Raw genomic sequence first — 20812 nt, 5'->3', positions numbered from 1 at the left:
GGAAATTATGAAATATTAATATATATCTCTTTATCTAACCAGACTTTCTGGTTCCTGTCAATATGATATATAGTCCTTGGTGAACCATATACTTCACGGGTATTGTCACTTATAATAAGGTGGCAAAACAATTAAACAAACCTTATAAACAATTTCAGGTGATATTTCCCAAGGTACCCCTATCACATCTGATTGATAAACGTCATTAAGTGCTTTCGTAGAACAATCGTTATAAATTACGTTTTGAATTACGATGCATACTTTGTGATAATGAAATAACAATACTGCGTATCTCAAAGATGTTCAAGATATGGGAATGAGCAGAAATATATCCCTCCGTTTCAATGTAATACCGATAAATCAAAGATTCTCCGCCTCCGACAAAGCGTTAATGATATTCATCGTTTGAACAATAAATGGTGTTTGATCATATATTTATATAATTAACACAAAAATAAAATGAAATAAATAGTTTTGTGTTTGGTGCGAGCACATATAGTATCCCAATCCATAATAAAGAACAGAGTGTCCTGGATTTTTTCAGGACGCCATTAATTATTTTTTTAATATTTCTATCTTGAAGTAAAATTAGATGCTCAAACTTTTCATTGGTGGTAATGGTGTAAAGTAAGTAACTTTCGTAACTGAAGAAAAAATACTAATTCGTCTGCCCCTGTTTCTGATATAGAAAAAAATGATCTTTTAAAAGAAAATAATAACTAATTGATATTTAAGGAATGAAAACCATATACCCCTTTCTTGACAATAACTAATACAATGTAGTTCATGTCTTGTTTTATAGTAAAAGGAATTCACACATATTAAAGAATTTTAACAAGCCAGTAATAGTTCATATTTTGAATGTATACTTACAAATGTCAGCAACTGTTACCATTTAGACTAACACATGATTTGTTTGTTATTCGTTTACATCGATAAAGACAATTATGCATTAACGTGTGAAACAGTTACTGTGTCTGTGTAGGTAAACACTCAGATGTACTAAATAACAAATAAATTGATAAACAGTGGTTCCCCAACGCGAAACTGTTGTATATCATGTTTATCAAGCTCGAGTTAGTTAATTTTTAAGTTCTGAAAAGACACAAGCTTTAGTGTTAAGATAGATAAACATGATAAACAATATTCACGCGTTGGGGAACTTATTTATCCCATAACTTTAACTCTATATCTCTACCGCGGTGACCATTTTCACGTCTTCATCCAGGGAAACTTACCACCATACAATGTGTAATGATATCTTTCCGACATAAAATATAGTGCCTTAATAAAGAGTCAATATTTTTTGTATAATATTCGGCAAAGCCTCGTCTTTGGCAACTTTTAAAGAATATTACCCCTCGGGTTGAGATTCACCTGAATTACCAAAAGGGGGCGAAAGATTATATTATTTTTTTCTTTTAGTACAACAGAAAGGAATACGCAGAGAAGATTATACCTTCCTGTAGTACAGACAAAATAATTAGAGCAGAATATGCAGTTTTGCTGGTATTATATAAGAAATAGATGTGATACATACCTTCAGAAGTAAGAACGGGAAGTTACTTGGTAATAAGATAGTATCATCGGTCTGACCATCGTCCCTACAACAGTAACGAAGCTCCAGATAGGACGTATTTTTCTGTCCGTACCCCAGTGAAGGTAATGTCCCTCCCATATCGCCACTACGGAAACTATAGCCATGAATCGTAATCGAGCCGTCCAAGAAATCTACAAAATATAACATAACACTGAACAGATTTATGCCAAGATATTTGTTAGTTATAACTTAAATAACACAATGTCGACAGGACAGATTGATTGTCTGTCGTGCTCACAATTGAAAATTGTCTTTTTCATTATTTTGATCGTCCAACATTTTGTCATATCAACTGACATTATGTACCTTTTTATTTAAGGTTGAATCTTACAAAATGCCCGAGTAATCGGAAAATCATTATCATTGCGACGTCACAATTGTCGTGCCAGCGATGACGGATGACGGCTGTTCAAATGGCTGTTATATTCATGTCGATAACTGATGATTATTTCATTATAGATGCAAAATTTCCTGGAATTTCATCATACAATTGTGCCAAATGTAAATGTAAGCATCGAACATCTTTCAGTTGGCGTTTATGTTGGCTATCGCGTTTCATGGAATTTGCCTCTGTCCAGTTTGCATTCATATTGGCTATAAATACCAACTGAAAGGCGTTCAATGCTTAATTCAAGATGGTAACATGCCTGTAAACACTGCATATTGTGGCATTCATTTTTTTCAGAAAATAAATATTCTAGCCGACATATCAATAAAGTGTTTTTATTATTGAATAATACAGATGAAAAATATGTTAATACAAAACTTTATTATCACACCTCTCTGAGACTGTCGAGTGTATTGTTAATTAATGTACATATAGAGTATTGTTTAGGTATTGTTTTCATACTAGACAAACCAATTTAAAGTCAGACATGGATTTCATTGTATTACTGATAAACAATATTATCACTGTTTTCATTGATAATCCATATTTTAATAGTTTTTATTGATGATCATAATTTTCGTTGTTTTTATTTATAAACAATATTTTCATTGTTCTTATTGATAATCCATATTTTATTGTTTTGTTGATATCCTTTAAAATCGATTAAATCTAGGTGAGTACATTTTAGACAACAATCAACAGACATTGAACATGTCATAACATGTTTTGAGTGTACAACAATACTTCAAACGACCTTACCTTTAGGGCACCTGTCCCCGGTCTGATAAATACAATAGTTACCCCCGGGCCAGCTTCTATTGTCAGTATCGAACACCGTAGTCTGTCTGGAGCAGAAGTTCAGCATCATAACGTGTGTATGGAAAGGCCCCATTAAATGTGGTTCTATAGTTAATACATCGCCATCATTCCATATCTGCGCCGTCGATGTTATTGGGAGTGTTAAGTTGACGTACCCGTGAGTCCAGCCGAATCTGTCCGTTTCCGGACAACCGAAAGTGGACATGGGTATGGCGTATGGACCATTCGGCCAAACAGACCTTCCTATTTCTACAAAAAATGTCCAAAATTGTAAACATAGGGGTCCATATGTTCATCACTTCGTCTTTTTTATGTCCAAGCATTATCGCTTCAATCAATATTCAATTTTAATCGATCATTTAATATCTTAAAGTTGTAACATGGATCTTTTACCAGGATTTGCTACCTAATTTCATGTTATTTTTTACCCATTAGGTGCATTAGTTAAGTAATAAAACTATCTTCTATATTGAGGTGATGGGTATAGCCCTAACACACATTTGCCATTAGAAACAATAAGACTTACCCGTTTCACATTGCAGTCCGGTAAACATGATGTTACATATACAATGACAGGTAGCATTGTCGATAGTACCGCCATTACGACAGCTTACCGACAGACACGCTGAAAATAGACACAATTGTACACTTGTATTGTTCATGGTGTTTGAGCTTTAGATTTTTTCTCTGATTTTATTCTGGATTTCATATATCAATATCTACATTTTTAACGAATTTGAGGGATTGTTTTTTTAAATCAATAAGCTTCACATTGACAAAACCTAACGAAATACTCATTTACGTGTATATGAATAGTGAAGCCATAAAGATATTTGAAAAGTTCAATGTTTAGAGTTTTAAAATATGATAGTCAATGAAATACTCAGGTACTACACGTATCATTACCTCCTGAACAATTTGAAAAAATAAATGAAATACTAATTTTCATGACGCGAGTCGTCTAATGTTTCCCGTCGTAGTCCTGAATACCGCGCGGTAGTTGACCATCACTGCGCCAGAAGCAAAACAGCGAAATGAATCTCCACTGTTATCATATATTACGCAGGGAATTTCGCATATGTTTGGTGTTGTAACCTTTAGTTGAGCGCTCGCCCCTGTGAGGGAGGTTTTGGGTTCTGTCCCCTGGTCGAGACACACCAAAGTCTATAAAAGTGGTAGTTTCTGCTCCTGCTTAGCGCTCAGCATAACAGGAGTGGGACGACTGGTTCGCCCGTTGTCCGTATAATATGACCGGATGGGGTGTGTTGCTTGGTATCTTCGGCAGCATGCTTCAGTGATATAGCACTATAAAAAGGGCAACAGTTCCACTATACAAGAAGACACAACATTAATATACCGCAGTCTCCCAAAACACGCACCTCGCACAACATACACGCAAAACACTGCATACATGGGAGACCGTCCTTACATGACCATAGCTGTTATTAGGACGTTAATTAATCAAACAAACAAAAGTGTTGTAACCTCATTTTAGGCCTTCAGTATACATTTTCCGATGTTGAAAATGTTTTAAAGAAACCTGTATGTTTTGCTCCGGAAAGGCAGTGGGCCTTTAAAAAATGTTTTGTTTAAAAAAAAATGTACTAAATGATAATAAGAAAAGACTTAAAGTTGCCTCAATCTGCAAATTAGATCAGTTCAATATAGTTTTCATTTATGCAGCTCCTAATATATCGATTGACAAATCACATATTTAAAAGGGTTACAGCAAAACACGGTTATAACGAATCACTGGAACCATCAGAATCACTTCCTAATAAGTATAGTTCGTTATACCCAAATTACAGAATCTTATAGGCACTTTGATGAGTTAATTAAAATATTCTAAACCAGGGGATGTAAAATTGTCGTTCTGTCATCGTTGATATACTGTAGGATTAACACTATACTTACCCGTGGGATATACATTGTCGTTGAATGTTTCGTGAATAGAATTTAAAAAAAAATATGTATGGATGTATGTGTGTGTGAATACACGATTGTCAGTTAAAGGCCTTGACCACAAATTAAGGTATTCTCGAAAATATATATATGGTATTATAATTAATTTTCATTTGTTTTCATACTAAATCTAACTCTCTGACAGGCAGATTCTTTTTCTTCATATACTACAAAAAATCATGAGTTATAATGTCACAATCGAGACATCGACGTTAACGTTATGTATTGTTTTAGAAAAAAATATGCCATTGGAAAATCAATGGGATCGTACGTTTAAACGTATTTTATGTTATCAAATAGACTGAAAAATTAATTATAAGCATTGATCTAACTATTTTTTAACCTCATCGGGATATGAAATAAATTTTGTTTGCAAACGTTTGTGAGAATCCGCTACACGGATTCACATAGTTTGCAAGAAAACTTTCTTCTATGCGCCTATGAAGTTAAAAATTGATAACGTCAATGCTAAAGTATACTCGAAAATATAGTGGTTTACCGTATTATCAAGCAACAAGCCAATTACTTATATGATAAAATGAGCATTAATATGTCAGAAAATACCTGTATACTCAATGTCCTAAACAGTGAATATGTTGATAATATGTGTAAATAATGGAACATATAGATTTATTAGGCTGAATCTGATGAGGATTCTTAAATATGTATGCATCATCTACATGTGTAAGTTTTTCAGAGCATGCAAACTATATGCATGCCTAAATGTTATACGAATTATCCTTGAAGATTTTAGGGCATTTATTTGATAGAATATTAACCATAAAATATAAGACTCCCCTTTTCCCACAGGCGTAGCTATGGATACAACAGAATCATAGATAATAGATAATACGTTATCGTCAAAATGATAAAATTTTAATTGATGACAATGCGCATTAGACCTAGAACAATGTATATCCATGACAATTCTTGAGTTTCAATCGAGAATTACTCGGCGTTGACTTGCTTGACATCTTTTATATTAAGGAAAATACGAAGCGTGGGTAGAGTTAGCTTTAAACTGTAACAACATTGATGACAATTCGTGACATTCCACATGGGACTAAACAAGTCAACCACTAATGTAATTGATTTCAATAACAATGAGTTTTATAATAACACTAAATTGTATATAATCAGCCATTAAACGATGTTGTCGGGCGGTCGTGTCATTGGATTGACTTTTTATAAAGTTAATAACATAACATTCCGCTCTAATGACGAGAGAGAGAAAATTTCCAAATAAAAAAATCAACATGATGACCATTGCTATTGTTAAGAGCTTTTAGGAACAACCAGTCCCCGTAATCAGGCTGGCGATGTTTATCACATTAATCTACAGGGAAAGGGTACAGTGTCCCAAAGAGTGACATCGACTATAAATTATAAAACTTTTAAATTTACACTCACAATGTGTTGACAAACTAAAAACCAATAGTGATACATCCGTGTAATTAACACATTTGGTACAAGACACATTCGATATTGAAGGAAGATGTTTTTGTATGTAATTGCCTCGAAGGAGATAATACAAAAACTTTAAAAATCAAATATATTGAAAGCATGAAAAATTATTATTAAAATGACGCGTCTTCTAAAGAAACGATAGGGGCCAAAACATTAATTGCAGAATACGAAAAAATCTTATCAGGATGCATGGACCACTAACGTCACATTTGAAAAATGTCGCTTAACTAAATCGTTAATCAAATTACCTTGTAAAGTAAGTACATTTAAATACATTAGTAACCGAGTAACTATTCGCATCAACTAAAGTGAGAAAAGTTGGTCACAAACATATCAAATTGTAATAGATAAATGGATGTTAGTTGATCAATTTTCTATTTATCTGAATTACTAAAAACACTTACGCAACGTTCAAAGGATGGCGACAGAAACGGTCCCAGGTATATAAAATGTATTAGGATTTATACATGGTGAAAAATTGCATTATTACCGATCAAATTATTACGTCATTACAAATAAGGAAACATGAATACGTTACCCGGTTCCTTGCCAGAGCTAATGATATAGGGTAAAGCCTGGCCTGTAAGTACAAAAACCCACAATGGTCCGTACTAATAACGACATTTCCTGGTGTAGCGGACAACACTATAGTGTTACAGCTAGGGTGTACAGCAGCATTATGTTCAACTCCAGTCACATCACGCGCCACCGGCGTATTAGCATAATACAGCCTACCTAATCAATGTAATCATTGTGTAGTTATATCATGGAGTTCTCTGTACCAATGTGAAATTACACTCACAATGTGTTGACAAACTAAAAACCAATAGTGATACATCCGTGTAATTAACACATTTGGTACAAGACACATTCGATATTGAAGGAAGATGTTTTTGTATGTAATTGCCTCGAAGGAGATAATACAAAAACTTTAAAAATCAAATATATTGAAAGCATGAAAAATTATTATTAAAATGACGCGTCTTCTAAAGAAACGATAGGGGCCAAAACATTAATTGCAGAATACGAAAAAATCTTATCAGGATGCATGGACCACTAACGTCACATTTGAAAAATGTCGCTTAACTAAATCGTTAATCAAATTACCTTGTAAAGTAAGTACATTTAAATACATTAGTAACCGAGTAACTATTCGCATCAACTAAAGTGAGAAAAGTTGGTCACAAACATATCAAATTGTAATAGATAAATGGATGTTAGTTGATCAATTTTCTATTTATCTGAATTACTAAAAACACTTACGCAACGTTCAAAGGATGGCGACAGAAACGGTCCCAGGTATATAAAATGTATTAGGATTTATACATGGTGAAAATTGCATTATTACCGATCAAATTATTACGTCATTACAAATAAGGAAACATGAATACGTTACCCGGTTCCTTGCCAGAGCTAATGATATAGGGTAAAGCCTGGCCTGTAAGTACAAAACCCACAATGGTCCGTACTAATAACGACATTTCCTCGTGTAGCGGACAACACTATAGTGTTACAGCTAGGGTGTACAGCAGCATTATGTTCAACTCCAGTCACATCACGCGCCACCGGCGTATTAGCATAATACAGCCTACCTAATCAATGTAATCATTGTGTAGTTATATCATGGAGTTCTCTGTACCAATGTGATAGACGTATTAATGGAACATTTGTACATTGGCATTGTCTTCTTATAATTCACACAGTGATATATATCATGTGCGAATTCGCGAACATTTATTTCCGCGAATTCATATGAACCTCGCTTATACTGATATATACATTACATTTAATATTCAAACTTGTCAAAGTTATTTTTCGAAAACTTGTTTAATAGCAAAAATCGCGAATTTAATAATCGTGAATAGACAGTTAATTTACAGTAGTTTCAGAATGTTCTTTACAGATAATATGTTGTTTTATGTTTTAAGAGGGTGCTTTCCATTTTGATTTCTACAATCAAATGAAGCCATTAAGTTACCCCTAGCTTCATAACATGGAAAGAATAGCAGATTGGATAACAAAAGGAGGAATTGGTATAGACATTTTATGATGAGTAGATAATGTGATATACAATCGTATAGATTAAGTTTTTGACTCGTCGACCTGTTCCCTTTGATAATACGTTGATTATCCGTTACCATTGATTGTTTTCATATCAACTATGCATATTCTTTTCATCTATCGTTTTCTTTTTTACTTACAAAACGCTTTATTTCGGGATATTGAAATTGAATAACGTTGTTACATTGCTATGATCGTGATTCATCATATTAGAGCATTGATTTTAAGTAATGGTAATCAGATTGGGTATATTTAAGTATTGAGCAATTTTATTATGAAATCTCAAAACCATAATAAATTAAGAATTTATTATCATCAAAGACGGAACAGCCATTTGGACATCCATCTTCTGTGATCGCTCGCATGACCATTGTGACATCAAAATAATAATGGCGTCATAATACAAGGATATAACTTCATTTAAGCATTGATTTAACTTCATCGGGGTATGAAAGAAATTTCATTTCCAAACTGAGTGAATCCGCGTAGCGTGTAGCGGATTCTCGCAAAAGTTTGCAAACAAAATTTATTTCATAACCCGATGAAGTTGATAAATAAATAATTTTTGTTTGGAAACTTTTGTTTTTCTTTTCTTTTCTTTTCATCTTAAAACTTAAGACTAATCTTAATATTATCCTAGAACAGATCACCAAATCCGCATTATAAGAATATGCTTGGTAAATCAAAAAAACATTGAAAAGGTGGTTTCTTAAATAACAAAACGTGAATTGAGGAGACCTCCATATTTGAGCATCTAATGACGAAAATACGAGTTTTAACAAAGTACATCGTCGTGTAAATGTATAAACAATGTCAATGCTATAATATTGATTAAAAATATTAATAAACATATTATATATCTATATATATCTCCGTCGCAGATCTAGGTCAATATTGTAGACAACTGTCCTAATCGAAGCAATGAACACTTCGGACAAAGAATCAAGTCACACTCTGTAAGCACATGTTGAAATGATGTTACAAAAATGGGTCACATTTCTGGTGTCCTTTTAAACAGATACCACTGTCGGGGAAAATGTCAATGTATATTATCAAGACTAATGCACTAAATTGACTAGAATAATTTCACAGTTTAAATACAGTAAACAAATATTAGATAAATCATATAAAATACATAGCACTGATTCAAAATGAATAATTAAAACATAAATGGATAAAACATAATAATCACTCTATTTTGAACTCAATTTGAAAAGGACGTTTGTAAACTGTATTGTACTAACATGGCATATTATGAGTGTTTTCAATTGATACCCATGTACATATTCAACATGCTGTCAAAATATTTGAGAGCGGTCGAAAGGACGTTTTTAAGAGGAATAGTAAAACTTATGATATTGAGACTATAACACAAATTTGACCTCAAGTACAATGGCTAAACACTTTGATTTGGGCGTCGCTATATGTAATCTTCAAAGGAAGTCTCTGCAGGCCTGTGTTTAGTCAGTTTCGTTCTCATGACATAGTCTAGAGGTGTAGAGATCGTAAGTGATCATTACCATTGAAAGTCGAAGATGCCTCTGGACCAACTTCATCGCCATGTTGACTGATAACTAGTATTGTAAAGTCCTCACTAGTATCGTCCATGTCCCCGGTATAATCCAGTAGGATGATGTTTTTGAAAAACTTATTTAAAACAATAAAGACTTCTCAAAATGTTTTGTTTACATCAATACCAGACCGCCCTCGGTATTTCAACGAACAAATCGAGTCATTATATAATAGTTGACATCGAGAAATTTGCTACATTAAGAGATATATATTAATAAATGGCATTACAATGTCTATTTGATAGTCACGATTACTATTACTGGTCTCTGTACTATGTCTACCATACAAATAATAAAAAAACACTTACTTAGAAAGATCCATTAGTTTTTTCTATGTAGTATAAAATAGGTTTGGCAATGTTGTTTGCACAAAACCTCTTCAGATATTCAGGGATACAAAAATATTACCCTTACCACCAACATCACCGACGAGTCCAAAAAGAACAAAAGTGCTTGGCATTCACAACATCACCGCCGTGAGTTTAAAATAACATGCTACAATTGATTTGCACCCAGCTTAAAATGTATCAGTATTGTTTCCAGATCTCGATAAGAAGACAATAGACAAGTAGATGTAAGCCTTACGCTATTATCTTGAATGTCAAGTGGTAGAAACGCGACAGATAAAAAGTACAGCAAGCTAAACTATTCGGATTTGACAATCACGTTAATCCTGCTTAGAATTAACATTAGCTATTATTCAAGTCACAAGAGCTATTAAATCTTTTTTTTTTATTTTCGTCTCCCAAATAATCTTACTTTATTTTGCTGTCACCAGTTCATCAGAAGGTGATTAGCTTGATTAGTGAAATATTCATGTCTCATTTGCTGAAAAACCGTTGACTGTTTCTTTATTAAAATCGACAAGTAGTTAGAGCATAAACTTCGTAGTGATTTTATAATACTTTGTAAAGTCAATATTACCAGAAATCATTTTGTGTTGATTTGAAAATTGTGGTTAAACTATGAGTAGCCTAATCACTTGTGATCAGCTTGGCCCAAGTTGTTCGACATTTACCTTCGATGGTTTTTGCTATATGTTTGTTATCCTGCACCAGACCAATGGTACCTGATCCCGTAAACATGTTTGAAACCTAATTAAGATGTTCATGCCCGGTAGTCATTCCATGAATTATGTATACACTATATCTATTTTCTGTGTTAGGTTCATTTAATGAGTTTAACGTGCTTAAAGCTTTACATTTTTGCAACAGTATTGTTAATTAAAGATTGTGTGATGAAGAGTAGTCTATATTTCCGGAGAATAAATATTGCCCTACGATCAGTGCTACTTAGATGCAATACCAAATGACTCTCAACCATATCATATTTCATTTCGTGTTATCAGAATCACGGACTTTGCTGCAATAATACATAATGCTGTATTATGATATTATGGCGTTGATAATGTCATACAACAAGTCCAGATATTCTAATATAAAACATTATGTCATTTCGTGTGTTAGGTAAGGGTATAAATAAAGAACCTAGAAGTAATCATGATCTCTGACTTTGTTGTGATACCACACAATGCTTAGCTATTCTGAATTTATGATGGCGACAATGCCATACACCAAACCCAGACCCCAAGGGGAAATAATCCCATCAACAATACTCCGTGGTCTGTCGATAATGACTATATACATGTAAATCGTTAGATAAATCCTACAGATTATATATCGTTCGTTACACAGCTTCTGTAGTTATTGACAATGTAGATTGGACCGTTATTAATTATTAAATGTCACTTATCTACCATTCACTGCCCACGTGGTACCTCTGTAATTAACTGACCATAACTGTTGACAGGGTATTAATGTTATATTTATGGTCGAATTATCCCAGTGGTTCCTAATAGCAAAGTATTTAAGTGTTAATATAATGAATCCTATTTGTTTTAGATGCAGTAATTCTGGACTCTTTACACTATGCTCCTAACCATAAACCCAGTTATTCAAATATTCTCGTCATGTCACGGGAGATCTCGAACGCGGATTCAATTTCATAGCGAGTAATTGAATAAAACGTTTTTATCAAATGCATGATTGTCAGGACGACACCTTGACCGAAAATTAATGTGTTTGCAAATATATTGAAAATACCAAACATGCGAAACATTGTCTACGTGGAAATAAAGTGTTTTGTAGTATATATTAATGATTGGACAAGTGATAATATATGGTACATCTTTCTTCACAGTTAAACAGTTGCATGTGTACAATTTGTGTCATCTTTTGCAATATACTAGTTTAGTTGAAAAATTTAGGACATATTTTGCTACATCAACACACAGCGATGTACGATCGATTTAATTGACAGTGTGAATTAATTCAAATTATTTGATACTCTAATTAAATGGTAGACTACACGCGCTTATAATAGTATCAATGGTTGAAGGGAGACAACTGGCAATACGCTCTGCTGGAGGAAGATCTTTACATCCTATTAACATCCGGAATCATTCTTGGATCTTGTGTGACGCTCAGGAAGTGAAGTAAAGCCGAAGTATCTAGAGAAATACCACTAACCTACGGTGAAATACTGTGCAAACTGACCAACTATGGCTTCGAATTTGTAGGGGATAATGGTATTATATTCACTTAAGTTATAACTTGTTTGGGGAAGAAGAATGAGGGACGTATTTTTAGATGACAACCTTGTATTGCTTCTTTTACAATTAGCATTTTTATTTCAAAATACATCTTCATTTAATTTCATTAATTTGGATTCAATGGTAGTAGAAGGGTAGGCACAGTTATCATCATCACTATCTCCTGTGTTCACTGATCGTGATTCATCACCTTTAGGTAAGTAACTCATCAGTATGGGTTCACCAGGCAATGGTGCAATATGAAGTCTTTTTTGTTTACTGTATATAGCATTAATATCTACGTCTCCCATAACAACATCCACCCCACTAGGCTTCTCTATCGAAGGCATGTGACCATGTATAGGACATGGACTGTGTTGATAATACGAGTAATCCATGTTATCATGTCCATCATAAGTATCACAGTTCTGAAGAATACATATGTTGTTGGGTACCATGTGAAGTCTGTCTCTTTTGTTGTTTTCCATATGAAGCCTGTCTCTGTTGCTGGGTTCCATGTGAACTTTATCTGTCTTGTTGGGTTCCATATGAAGCCTGCCACTGTTGTTGGGTTCCATATGAAGCCTGTCTCTGTTGTTGGGTTCCATGTGAAGCGTGCCACTGTTGTTGGGTTCCATATGAAGCCTGCCACTGTTGTTGGGTTCCATGTGAAGCCTGCCACTGTTGTTGGGTTCCATGTGAAGCTTGTTTCTGTTGTTGGGTTCAATATGAAGCCTGTCTCTGTTGCTGGGTTCCTTATGAATCCAAGGAATTCCCGTTTGATCCATTTCACTGGCGCCAGGCGTGGTGTTGTTTGCGATATTGTCAACATTAGATTCTCCTCTTTTCAGTCTGCACGTCAGTACTGATACCAATAAAAAGAGTTTAATTAGCGAAACAGATATATGGAATTACTTTGATTGGTGGTCAACAATATTTGATAACTTAATACAACGAAATGACGATTTGATGTTTTACAACTTGAGAAAGACATAGAGATGATGTCCAGAATACCGAACAACAATGGTGACCTAGGATCAACAATTTGTCTGTACATTAATGATATTTATCATTTTAGTGACATCGTCGAAAGTCTAGTGTAATATTTCCATGTTTGATTTACCTTTCCATCGAAGAAACCACACCAAGCATGTTATGGAAATCACCAACACAAATGAAAATACGACAGCAAATATTGGCACGTCATTGTTTTTGTCGGGATCTGATGACGTAGAGGGTACGATTTTGCCGTCCTCATCTGGCGAAGCAGCACTCAGCCATTCCGTTGTTGAGGAGTGAAACCGGATGTTGTCATCATTGGGATTAGGATGTTGCTGAACTGTCGGTACAGGGGACGATTGATGTGGTGCAACTGTCGGACAGAATGTCATCACTGATGTAAATCAGGAAATTTTAATGTTGACTTAATTCAAGGATAATTTCAATATGAAATAGACCGCTACTAAAGGTATGGAATATATGTACAAATCTTATTTCATCTTGCTTAATCAACTGAGAGATTGGAATATGGTCCTGTAAACACCCTATGTATTGTTTTTAATGAGGGGTTGTGAGTTTTGTTAGTTTAACGTCCTATTAACAGTCACTGTTGTTAATAAACAGCATATAGATACAAAAATACGATGTAAGGATACCCTGTTAATCGTCTATGAAACTTGAATGTTTGTTGGTAGCCAAAAAGGAATAATTATAATTGTAATTTTGCCACTAAAAACTGACTTTATCATTAAAGAAAATAACATGTAAATTGGCCAAACGTAGCCACGCTTCTTTGCTATGGAACGTACTGTTGAGGAGAAGACTGTACTCAGCATTATTATTTTTGCATTTGGGCAGACTCAGGCAGAGAGCGAAGACTTCAACGTCAACAGCTGGAATATTATACGAACAGATCACTTCGTAAGACTGAAAGATAAATGGAGATACATATCACCTCTTCATCATATTATCACATTTCTATATTTTAATTGTTGTATGTATTAGAATTTGGTGTTTTCAACAAAATTCCTTGAATTGATAAGATATGATGAATTCACTAACGATCACACTTTCTTATGTTACCGTTACCCGCATCATCGTATAGACACGGAAAGCACAATCATGCATTTTCTATGATTATTATTGCCCGCAGATTATGCGTCGATTTAATCCTTGGAAGTACAGTACATGTAGTAAGTACTAATTGTAGTACGTGAGTATTTTTTTTGGAAAGGGGTATAGGTTTATTTAATGACATTCAAAGTTATCAATAGCATATTTTTTGTTTGGAAATAGGTTTTAATTGTACGAAATATATACCTCATATGAAAATGATAATTTTCATTTCAGTAATTTTTTTATCGTCTTGAGGTATAAAAGGTATAGGTTTTCAATCATTGTAATACTTCAGGATCAAAATTTTTAAACATTGAGTGTTAAATGATAGATAAATCTCATTGTATCAATATAATCTTAATCCAATATAATTTGTTTCCCCTTCTATGAATGTACACATACTAGCATTATATTCTATTACTTGTAAGATTTTGGCCGGTCTTGGATAGCCATAATTACAGAACTATTGAAAGGTTTATTGAAAATAATAATTAAGATTATATTTCTGAATTACCTATAAAAGCTGAATGTTTGCATGCATACCCAGTGGCGATGTGCCGAGGAATTGTCCAATTTCAACAGATACGAGGACGTCAGCAGTCTGCTGGGCATGTTCACATCAATCAGGAATCCTTCCAAGTCCTCTACTGAGGCTGAGATGTAAATAAACAAATAGTATCCTTACAGGACCACCACATTACACACTTTAATCTCTGTAAATGAAAAGATTGTCTAACTTCCTGTGTGACAGAATGGACTAACACTATATGATACTATATCAAGACCATTATGCAAGGATTAAACATTGTTAACTAATAGACAGCAAATTTGACTCGACTAACATACTTAATCTCTATAGAAATATTGGATACATGTGTACCTCCATTGAAATAAGCAATAGATAATGCTGCCAGATAAAAAACTTAATTCTTAGACCAAAACAGAAAAATAGGAATAAACCGTACAGACAGCTATCAATATCATTAATACCTTTGAACGTTACAAAAAGTATGTACAAATCTTATTTCATCTTGCTTAATCAACTGAGAGATTGGAATATGGTCCTGTAAACACCCTATGTATTGTTTTTAATGAGGGGTTGTGAGTTTTGTTAGTTTAACGTCCTATTAACAGTCACTGTTGTTAATAAACAGCATATAGATACAACACTAAGATGTAAGGATTACCCTGTTAATCGTCTATGAAACTTGAATGTTTTGTTGGTAGCCAAAAAGGAATAATTATAATTGTAATTTTCCACTAAAAACTGACTTTATCATTAAAGAAAATAACATGTAAATTGGCCAATCGTAGCCACGCTTCTTTGCTATGGAACGTACTGTTGAGGAGAAGACTGTACTCAGCATTATTATTTTTGCATTTGGGCAGACTCAGGCAGAGAGCGAAGACTTCAACGTCAACAGCTGGAATATTATACGAACAGATCACTTCGTAAGACTGAAAGATAAAAGGAGATACATATCACCTCTTCATCATATTATCACATTTCTATATTTTAATTGTTGTATGCATTAGTATTTGGTGTTTTCAACAAAATTCCTTGAATTGAATAAAATATGATGAATTCACTAACGATCACACTTTCTTATGTTACCTGTTACCGCATTACCCGCACATCAGCATTTTCTATGTAATCCCGCAGATTGGAATTTAATCCTTGGAAGTACAGTACATGTAGTAAGTACTAATGTAGTACGCGAGTAAATTTTTTTGGAAAGGGGTATAGGTTTATTTAATGACATTCAAAGTTATCAATAGCATATTTTTTGTTTGGAAATAGGTTTTAATTGTACGAAATATATACCTCATATGAAAATGATAATTTTCATTTCAGTAATTTTTTTATCGTCTTGAGGTATAAAAGGTATAGGTTTTCAATCATTGTAATACTTCAGGATCAAAATTTTTAAACATTGAGTGTTAAATGATAGATAAATCTCATTGTATCAATATAATCTTAATCCAATATAATTTGTTTCCCCTTCTATGAATGTACACATACTAGCATTATATTCTATTAATTGTAAGATTTTGGCCGGTCTTGGATAGCCATAATTACAGAACTATTGAAAGGTTTATTGAAAATAATAATTAAGATTATATTTCTGAATATCTATAAAAGTTGAATGTTTGCATGCATACCCAGTGGCGATGTGCCGAGGAATTGTCCAATTTCAACAGATACGAGGACGTCAGCAGTCTGCTGGGCATGTTCACATCAATCAGGAATCCTTCCAAGACCTCTACTGAGGCTGAGATGTAAATAAACAAATAGTATCCTTACAGGACCACCACATTACACACTTTAATCTCTGTAATGAACAGATTGTCTAACTTCCTGTGTGACAGAATGGACTAACACTATATTGATACTATATGGGTTTTCAAATTTCAAGCAGTATTTATGGCGCCAAGACCATTATGCAAGGATTAAACATTGTTAACTAATAGACAGGAAATTTGACTCGACTAACATACTTAATCTCTATAGAAATATTGGATACATGTGTACCTCCATTGAAATAAGCAATAGAGAATGCTGTCAGATAACCAGATAAAAACTTAATTCTTAGACCAAAACAGAAAAATAGGAATAAACCGTACAGACAGCTATCAATATCATTAATACCTTTGAACGTAAAAAAAGTTTAGTTAATGTGGCAATGTTCTTGTTGACTCTCGACGTTTTAGAAAACAATATGATTGCGCCTGAACTATTGGAAAGTGACATTTAATGGTGATCCATTATTACGTCTTTGCATGTTACTTAATTAATCCCTTGGAGGTAGGTTTCGATTGTGAAGTCATTATTTTTGTTATTTAAATCCCCGTTGTTTTCTCTGAAAAGTATGACGTTACGCTCGCAAACTACTGACGTCACAATCAGAACCTTAACACAAGGGAGGTAACTCTATAATATGCACTCACAATCGTCCGGACTCCTCCAGGTGTACTTTAGTTCTGCCTTGTAGTTCCCTGGAGAGTACATCACATAGCCTTTAAATCCGGCAGGTTTGGCAGGACCACACTGGTCATCATATGAAACTTCACGGGCCACACAATGGAACGCAGGAAAGAACCATCCGTTTACAATTTAATTCACGTTATCACATCGACATTTGCTTACTTTATCACCATATGTTAACACTCATCTTAAATTGGACATTTTCTTCCAAAACTATTTGAATATGTCTGAATTGTAACTCAGATTTTCTTTCGGGTCAAAAGAGACACCAATATCAATACTTCAATAAACATTAAATATGTGCAACATTAATAGCGCAGGTATTTGTCTTCATAATAAAGAGAAGTGTTCTTACTGTAGATTTGGTCTGGCTCAGAAAGACTACAGAGTGCTACGGCGCCATTCTGTAAATATATACATGTGGATAATCTATTTTCTAGTTTGGCTGTTAAACACGTAAATAAGCATCCTCATAAAAATATATATTACAGTATAACATGAAATATCCATCGGTATCCATTCTCTTTTAATTTAATTTAATTGTTTATTCATTTATTTATCTATCTTATATATTTATTTATGTTCATAAATTAATAATTTGAATTAGAAAAGCAATTAACGATTTTTAAAGACTAACAGATATTTATTATCATAAAATTTTACACTTTTTACTTCAATATTTTTTTTTTAATTAGCCGGTACTACACCATTTTTTAGCTATATCATGTTAAATTTTGCAGTAAATCCTTTTTAGGTTCACTGAGATGAAAATGATAAGCATTTAAGTTTGGAATCATAACCTATTAGTTTAATTTTTTTTTTACATTTTATTGAAGATAAAATAAGATAAAATTATTGGAATTTTTAGCAAAAATGCTGAAAAATAATAAATTTTGTATAAGGACATAAAACAAGTACATTGATCGCCTGTTTTTATGATAGTTTTAGAAACAACAACTTTTTTTTCTTTTGAACTGCAAAATTTTAGAAAATGTTAGTCATTAAGAACTGCCAAAAATTGTAGTAAAAAAAAAATCCAAGGTTTTTTTCATCTTCAAAATTAGGGGTTAGGGGTAACATGTACAGCCAAAAATAATGGGTTGTCTGTGTGATATCAGATTTTCTGAAAGAAAGCATTGGTTTTGTCAATTTTGCGAATATCCATAGTTATCAGACAACTGATTTGCAAAGTATTGCTTTAGCTTGTCGTGTGTGTGCTCAAAACAGTAAAATTCCGGTAAAATTACAATTTACGTCCAATAACCATCTTTGATTCATAATAGCTCGAAATCAAGCACACTACAATATTATTTTTCATTACATTTTAAACTTTGGTGTGAATTCCTGTAAAATCTGTATTAGAAAAAAAGTTTGTCATTAGACAATTTTGATTTTTCTCCAGAGCAGATCCTTAAGGAAGAGTTTTGATTATTTACCTCATCACGACACACAGCCCTGCAGGTCCAATGATGAAAGGGTGTCGTCTGCTAGCGTGAGTAATAGAATAAAATCTGATGCAGACAGTCACTTGTTTCCTTCTGTTTGTTCATGTCATAATCACATCACCCTGGTTTCTGTTTGTATCCAATAAAACACCATCATAACTGTCAACCCTGGTTTCTGTCTAATCATAACTACCTTGATTTCTGTCTAATCATAACTACCTTGATTTCTGTCTAATCATAACTACCCTGATTTCTGTCTAATCATAACTACCCTGGTTTCTGTCTAATCATAACTACCTTGGTTTCTGTCTAATCATAACTACCTTGATTTCTGTCTAATCATAACTACCCTGGTTTCTGTCTAATCATAACTACCTTGATTTCTGTCTAATCATAACTACCTGATTTCTGTCTAATCATAACTACCCTGATTTCTGTCTAATCATAACTACCCTGGTTTCTGTCTAATCATAACTACCCTGATTTCTGTCTAATCATAACTACCCTGATTTCTGTCTAATCATAACTACCTTGGTTTCTGTCTAATCATAACTACCCTTGGTTTCTGTCTAATCATAACTACTGAAATCTACCCTGATTTCTGTCTAATCATAACTACCCTGGTTTCTGTCTAATCATATAACTACCCTGATTTTCTGTCTAATCATAACTACCCTGGTTTCTGTCTAATCATAACTACCCTGGTTTCTGTCTAATCATAACTACCCTGATTTCTGTCTAATCATCTAATCATAACTACCTTGATTTCTGTCTAATCATAACTACCCTGGTTTCTGTCTAATCATAACTACCTTGATTTCTGTCTAATCATAACTACCCTGATTTCTGTCTAATCATAACTACCCTGGTTTCTGTCTAATCATAACTACCCTGGTTTCTGTCTAATCATAACTACCTGATTTCTGTCTAATCATAACTACCCTGGTTTCTGTCTAATCATAACTACCCTGGTTTCTGTCTAATCATAACTACCCTGATTTCTGTAATAATCATAACTACCCTGGTTTCTGTCTAATCATAACTACCCTGATTTCTACCCCTGGTTTCTGTCTAATCATAACTACCCTGGTTTCTGTCTAATCATAACTACCCTGATTTCTGTCTAATCATAACTACCCTGATTTCTGTCTAATCATAACTACCTTGATTTCTGTCTAATCATAACTACCCTGGTTTCTGTCTAATCATAACTACCCTGATTTCTGTCTAATCATAACTACCCTGATTTTCTGTCTAATCATAACTACCCTGGTTTCTGTCTAATCATAACTACCCTGATTTCTGTCTAATCATAACTACCCTGGTTTCTGTCTAATCATAACTACCCTGGATTTCTGTCTAAATCATAACTACCCTGGTTTCTGTCTAATCATAACTACCCTGATTTCTGTCTAATCATAACTACCCTTGATTTCTGTCTAATCATAACTACCCTGGTTTCTGTCTAATCATAACTACCCTGATTTCTGTCTAATCATACTACCCTGGTTTCTGTCTAATCATAACTACCCTGGTTTCTGTCTAATTATAACTACCTTGATTTCTGTCTAATCATAACTACCCTGGTTTCTGTCTAATCATAACTACCCTGATTTCTGTCTAATCATAACTACCCTGATTTCTGTCTAATCATAACTACCCTGATTTCTGTCTAATCATAACTACCCTGATTTCTGTCTAATCATAACTACCCTGATTTCTGTCTAATCATAACTACCCTGGTTTCTGTCTAATCATAACTACCCTGATTTCTGTCTAATAAACTATAACTACCCTGATTTCTGTCT

General features: G+C 33.6%; 2 protein-coding genes across 5 annotated transcripts in view; both read right to left on the bottom strand.

Moving 5' to 3' along the window:
• The window catches only part of LOC138304833 (uncharacterized), a 41706-nt gene extending 33954 nt beyond the window's left edge, over positions 1 to 7752 (bottom strand). Inside the window, exons 1-4 of one of the 2 annotated variants that reach the window (XM_069245157.1) lie at positions 7633 to 7752; positions 3334 to 3432; positions 2748 to 3056; positions 1541 to 1731 (exon numbers count right to left, since the gene is read on the bottom strand). In XM_069245157.1, the coding sequence (XP_069101258.1) occupies positions 1541 to 1731; positions 2748 to 3056; positions 3334 to 3432; positions 7633 to 7717 (684 nt within the window). In that variant the 5' untranslated portion in view covers positions 7718 to 7752. Of the gene's footprint in view, positions 1 to 1540; positions 1732 to 2747; positions 3057 to 3333; positions 3433 to 6774; positions 6908 to 7632 lie in introns of those variants that run through there. The other variant, XM_069245158.1, reaches the window with a different exon arrangement.
• A 4550-nt stretch (positions 7753 to 12302) lies between these two features.
• Positions 12303 to 19115, bottom strand: LOC138304832 (uncharacterized). Of its 3 annotated transcripts, none has more exons than XM_069245154.1 (7): positions 18996 to 19115; positions 17915 to 17963; positions 17523 to 17639; positions 15117 to 15226; positions 14267 to 14384; positions 13582 to 13851; positions 12303 to 13323 (listed from the first exon to the last, which is right to left on the bottom strand). In XM_069245154.1, the coding sequence occupies exons 3-7, from the start codon at positions 17581 to 17583 to the stop codon at positions 12560 to 12562; spliced, it is 1323 nt and encodes a 440-aa protein (XP_069101255.1). In that variant the 5' UTR covers positions 17584 to 17639; positions 17915 to 17963; positions 18996 to 19115; the 3' UTR covers positions 12303 to 12559. The 3 variants fall into 3 exon arrangements, with proteins under 3 accessions (XP_069101255.1, XP_069101256.1, XP_069101257.1); XM_069245156.1 differs by having other exon boundaries at positions 12306 to 13323; positions 13582 to 13830; XM_069245155.1 differs by lacking the exon at positions 17915 to 17963.
• Between the last annotated feature and the right edge of the window lie 1697 nt (positions 19116 to 20812).

This window comes from Argopecten irradians, chromosome 12 (genome assembly GCF_041381155.1).
Source record: "Argopecten irradians isolate NY chromosome 12, Ai_NY, whole genome shotgun sequence".
In the NCBI taxonomy this organism is placed as follows: Eukaryota; Metazoa; Mollusca; class Bivalvia; order Pectinida; family Pectinidae; genus Argopecten; species Argopecten irradians.
Note: the sequence above shows the minus strand (reverse complement) of the source record. Positions and strands in the feature narration are given on the sequence as shown.

Bases quoted from the DNA above. Each gene is read 5' to 3' on its own strand.
- LOC138304832 (XM_069245154.1), bottom strand. From the start codon at position 17,583: ATGTACTCTCCAGGGAACTACAAGGCAGAACTAAAGTACACCTGGAGG. The intron at 15,227-17,522 runs GTGAGTGCATAT...TTTACATCTCAG, and splicing joins CTGGAGGAGTCCGGACGATT to CCTCAGTAGAGGACTTGGAA. The intron at 13,324-13,581 runs GTAAATCAAACA...TATTGGTATCAG, and splicing joins GTGGTTTCTTCGATGGAAAG to TACTGACGTGCAGACTGAAA.